The 5,647-nt window shown below is 41.9% G+C and overlaps 1 protein-coding gene across 1 annotated transcript in view; it reads right to left on the minus strand.

Annotated features, from left to right (window-relative positions):
- LOC125739090 (ADP-ribosyl cyclase/cyclic ADP-ribose hydrolase 1-like) overlaps positions 1-5,510 on the minus strand; it is a 10,696-nt gene extending 5,186 nt beyond the window's left edge. The window contains exons 1-4 of the mRNA XM_049008838.1: positions 5,168-5,510; positions 4,124-4,253; positions 338-473; positions 24-106 (exon numbers count right to left, since the gene is read on the minus strand). Coding sequence (XP_048864795.1) covers positions 24-106; positions 338-473; positions 4,124-4,253; positions 5,168-5,361 — 543 coding nt within the window. The 5' untranslated portion in view covers positions 5,362-5,510. The remainder of the gene's footprint in view (positions 1-23; positions 107-337; positions 474-4,123; positions 4,254-5,167) is intronic.
- Between the last annotated feature and the right edge of the window lie 137 nt (positions 5,511-5,647).

Here is a 5,647-nt window from a genome sequence, read left to right on the forward strand (position 1 = left end):
ACATCACGGTCCTGGTAGCTTACCAAGCCAGAGGACCGGTCCCAGAATGACCGAACTGGATTCATTGTGCATTCTGTCCAGGCAGGGCACCCAGAGGTGAAGATTTCTGAAGATGAAACAAACACAGGACACAAAGACAGTCGCATATATTTAAAACACATATTTTTCCTTCCTAGAGCATTACGGCATCAAAGCACATGGAAATAGCCAAAGTATTCAGAAAGGCCACAGAGGGCTGCTGAGGACAGGAAACACTAATAAGCAGGGAGGTCCCAGTGCGGAAGACTTTGCTGCAACATAACAGTTAATGAAAGGATGCAGTGATAGTGGTCTATACCATTACTGTTGTTCTTCCCACACCAGGTCAGCCCATCCATGACATTTCCCAGCAGGGTGTCCTCCAGTGTCTCCAAGCACTTCTTCTCTTGAGTGTACTTATGACTGATTGCTTTTGTTTTGCTCCAGAAGAGAGTCTGAACAACACAACAGCACTTAGTTTTTGCCACACATATATGTGGAAAACAGCTTCTCCAACATCTCATTCGCAAACCAAGGGCACAACTATGAAGTTGGTGACACTTCGTTCCTGTAATATTGATGCTGGAACATTGATGATGTTGATGATGAGTTATCAGGTCCCTTTCTGTGAGCTTGTGCAGCCAACCACTTCAAAAATGAACGTGCCACCAGACCTTCGCACTTCACAATCACCTCACTTGCAGTTGAACAGGGCAGCTCTAGCAGGGCAGAAATTTGGTAAACTAAGCTGGTGCCAAGCGGAAGTCACTTTGTTTACTCACATTAAGCCCAGGCTACCTTAAATCCAAGTTATTTGGCTAAGCAAGAAATCCTGCTTTCTGCAACAGTGTTTGGACAGTACTGTGTATGGTCAATTTAAAGAGCCAGAAATAATACATAAGTGTTAATAAACAGTAAAAAGTTACAGTTTAAACTTCTGTTGATAAGGTGTGCAGCCATCTTGAATTCTGAGCTCGGGGTTGTGCCAATTCCTCCGAGTTCACGAGTCAGAATTACGATTTCAGGGGGCATTCCAGTTGAAATTTGTGACTGGGAACTCAAGATTTCTGAGTTACGAGTTCAAATGGAACACAGCATATCAGCAATGTGTGTGATTTTCAGCCACTGTGCCACGCCACACTAGTGTGCTATGAGATTGTAAGGTGCACCGTGGGAAATTACCCAATTTCACTTAATTGGTCTAAAAAACTTTTTTGAAAATTAATCATTATTTGCAAATAATATGCCACTGTTGAGTGTTTGTACTGTAATAGTGATGTATTCTAAACAAACAAAGCTATTTCAACATTACTCCCATTTTCCGCGACATATCTGTACAAGCTCAGCTTTTCAAGCCTGACTCATATAAAAACTAAAAACAGAGAGAGACTGAGAGCTGTTGAGGAAGAGCTTCGTGTGTCTGTCTGTCATCAATTCCTGCCAGGATGTCAGCTTCGTGTTCATCCAGACAGGCTCAGGTTTCACACTGGGTGAGTATAAATAAATTGAGAGACTATTTTCTTATTACTAGGCTACAGAGTGGGGGCGGCATGGTGGTGCAGTGGTTAGCACTGTCGCCTCACACCTCTGGGACCCGGGTTCGAGTCTCCGCCTGGGTCACATGTGTGCGGAGTTTGCATGTTCTCCCCGTGTCGTTGTGGGGTTTCCTCCGGGTACTCCAGTTTCCCCCCACAGTCCAAAAACATGCTGAGGCTAATTGGAGTTGCTGAATTGCCCGTAGGTGTGTGAGTGAATGGTGTGTGAGTGTGCCCTGCGATGGGCTGGCCCCCCATCCTGGGTTGTTCCCTGCCTCGTGCCCATTGATTCCGGGATAGGCTCCGGACCCCCCGCGACCCAATAGGATAAGCGGTTTGGAAAATGGATGGATGGATAGGCTACAGAGTTTCATTTTGTAACATTTTTGGTTGACGGTCTGTCGTGGGATTTTTTCAATGTAAAAATGTGCAATGGCTCAAAAAAGGTTGCAATGCACTGCTCTAATTCATAGGGATGTTCACATATTAATCATTGTCCTTCAGGGAATTTTGAGCCAAAGTATCATAGCGGGTGAATTCATGTATAGTGGGACATCAGGTAATATGGGACAGTTAAGCTCTGACAAGTTTATTTCCCGGCTAAAGTAGATCCAATTAGAATAGTTGTTATCGGGAGCTGGTCTAGAAAGCACATGATCCGAAAAACATGATTTTATTGGTCTGAGGTCACAGCTGAGGGCGAGGCAAGTATTTCTCTGGAACGTCCCTCAAAAATCACAGTCTAAGGTGAATGATGTGTGCTTTTGACTGCATTAATGTTAAGGTTGTAAATCTCTTATAAATAATGCATTGCACCTAATTGTTATGTAATTATGTCTATGATATACTACTGCATTAAATTTACTTTAAATTGACAAAGTTCTATTTATTTTTTTAAGCAGACTAATTTTTCAGTTGTCCCACTTTACCAAACTAATTATGGAAAGTTATGTTTCAGGTAATGTGGGACAATTTCATAGGCTCTTCCAAGAAGAGAGTAAGTACATATTTCACAGGATGGAGTCCCAACTCCTAAATATATTCAGTAACTTTACATATAATATATAAATAATTATATTTATTTATGAAATGGGAAAAAATTGGCAACTTGAATTTGCTCAATTGTTTTAGCGTATAGAATAGAATAGAATACAATAGAATAGAACACCTTTATTGTCATTATATTGGAGCAAGGATGCTACTTGATTAAATTTATCAACAATTAATGTTCAACTGTTCCTTGAGCTGTTTTGTCTATTAAACTCGCAAAACCCTTTGCACCTATATTCAGTATTGATGTATTGCACCTATATTCAGTATTGACGTATTGCACCTATATTCAGTATTGACGTATTGCACCTATATTCAGTATTGACGTATTGCCCCGTCACGCCTTCGCTTGAGCACGGAGCGGAGAAACAGCACATAAGCCGAGAAGTCAGGTGAACGAGGACTTTAGTCAGGAAAGCAACGAAGAACAGGATAAACCAGAAGACGAATATTACACAACATTAATAACCGGACTGGGGAAACGTACCTAAACGGACTTAAATACCTAGGACTAATCAACAAGGAGAAACAGCTGATAAATACGGGGATTCCACACGGGGCTAGGTGAGGGGGGGCGTGGCACACGGGAGGGTCGGACGAGCGGGGCAGGACACAACCAATATTCACACTGTCCCACATTACCAAACCACCTGCCCCACTTCACCTGAAATGCATCCCACTTTACCTTACGGGTGCAGGGAGTGTATAGACCTGTATCACGCCCCCATAAGGAAGACATTTCATTTTTGCCGTTTGATATGATAAGTAGACATCTTAAGGATTACAGAAAGGTATCATATGTGGGTTAAGTAAATTAGGCTGTTTCAATGGGCACTAGAAATCAAAATGGCAAAAAATGTCCACTTAACTACTGGAGATAGAGGTGAATTCAGGTAAACAACAACAATAATAATAATAATAAATGACGTAATATGTAAGATTAGATTAAAAGAATATTTCGATTTAAGACAAACTATATTTTGCTAAACAGAACAAAACCATCCATCCATCCATTTTACAAGATGCTTATCCTACTGGGTCGCGGGGGGTCCGGAGCCTGTCCCGGAAGGAATGGGCATGAGGCAGGGAACAACCCAGGATGGGGGGTCAGCCCATCACAGGGCACACTCACATACCATTCACGCACGCATGCACACCTACGGGCAATTTAGCAACTCCAATTAGCCTCAGCATGTTTTTGGACTGTGGGGGGAAACCGGAGTACCCGGAGGAAACCCCACGACGACATGGGGAGAACATGCAAACACCGCACACATGTGACCCAGGCGGAGACTCGAACCCAGGAATAGAATAGAATTGAATAGAACGCCTTTATTGTCATTATATTGGAGCAAGGATGCTACTTGATTAAATTTATCAACAATTAATGTTCAACTGTTCCTTGAGCTGAGGGTGTTGCCTCACCCTTGAGCCTGGGTGTTACAACAGTGCTAACCACAGCACCACCATGCCGCCCCTCAGACCCAAACCAATATCCAAAATTGAAAACAATACAATACCCTGTTGCAGGAGGGATAATTGTTAATGGCCTGGAACAGTTGGTTGTAAGCCTCCGGGGGCACGGCGCACGGGTCCTGACCCACAAAGGCTTTTGTGAACGTCATCCACAGAGTGTTGCAGATGCTCTCACTGAAAAAAGGAAAGTGTACTTTAAAGCGGTTCCTCTTCCAAAACGGAGGAGGTGTGAGCAAGCTGTTGCACTATGCAGGAAAAAATATTAACTCATATTTTTTTCGAAAGCTATTAAAGCGATTTCACAAATCTTCGCGAAAACACAGCGGTTCTCCTAAAGCATAAACATCACGTGTAAAAAATAGCACAGCAACAGCCTGCAGATCAGGGGTCTCACAGCAGGGGCAGCCGAAGGAGGAGTGGTAAAATTTGCCGACGCGGTCTGGGGATTCTTGGAAAAACATTGCGAATTTTGCATGATAGCCTGTTATCAAAAGGGGCACTCGATCAAGTGTCACCTTGCCATGATAGGGCCGGGGGCGTATGCTACTGACTTCCCCGTAACGTGGGTTTGCCATGGGAAATGTTCATTTAGCAGACAATTAACTTTTCCTTGTGATAATATTGGCATAAAACTTAGATAATGCACGTCTGATGATATGCAACCTCTTTCCCCAAATGTGTCGTCGTGACCGGAAAGTTAAAAGTATAAGTTCAAAAGTCCGTACAGTCTGGTCACTGCATTCGTGGTATCTGGTTAAATTCATTAGTCTCAGAAATAAGTAAACGGATAGAAATGTTTTCAGTTTTAACAGCATTGATATTATTGTTATCTGCTTCTTAAGAATTACCACCAAAGAACTGAATAAGAGGTAAAACTGTTTTTCTTTTTTTCATTGTCTTAACATTAAGTTTTTACAATTCTACAAATGGTCCCTTATCCATAATTATGAATTAAAATATATATCTTCCGTAGTCACTTTATAACAATCACCTTAATACAACTTAGTCATACTTATAAACATTTGAGAGTACTTAGTGTTTTAAAAATAATACGACACATACAAAACTTCCAAACTCTCCGGACTTACCTTGAACCTGGATCGTTATTTTGTAAGTAAGTTTCGCATCGGGAAATAATGGTGGTTTTTAAAACTTCGCTTGATGAGGCTCCATTCTCACTTCTAAATATAATGCCCAAGCAAATAGCGAGGATTATTAGCAGAAGGAGTGTCAAGCAAACTGCCGCGATGAGGCGGTTTCGTCTTCTCTTCCGAGTGTCCATACTCTTGGTCTTAATACTTAATGAAATGAACCAGGGGGTAGCCAGGCTGCAGTGCGACAAGAAAGCTGGACTTCCGATGCAGTGGGTGGCATCTTAGGGAAGGCTGTCTTATGAAAAGAGATCTTTCAGATTAGGGCGCTTATCATAAGTATGGGCTAAATGGCTGATGGCCGTATTTTATTTCACTGCAACGACAACGGTTATATTTTAGCTTTTGTTTGTTTTTACAGCATTTAACATGCATGTGACAAATTGGTTAGAGTAATTAAACTTAATACTTTTCATG

This window comes from Brienomyrus brachyistius, chromosome 1 (assembly GCF_023856365.1).
Source record: "Brienomyrus brachyistius isolate T26 chromosome 1, BBRACH_0.4, whole genome shotgun sequence".
NCBI lineage: Eukaryota > Metazoa > Chordata > Actinopteri > Osteoglossiformes > Mormyridae > Brienomyrus > Brienomyrus brachyistius.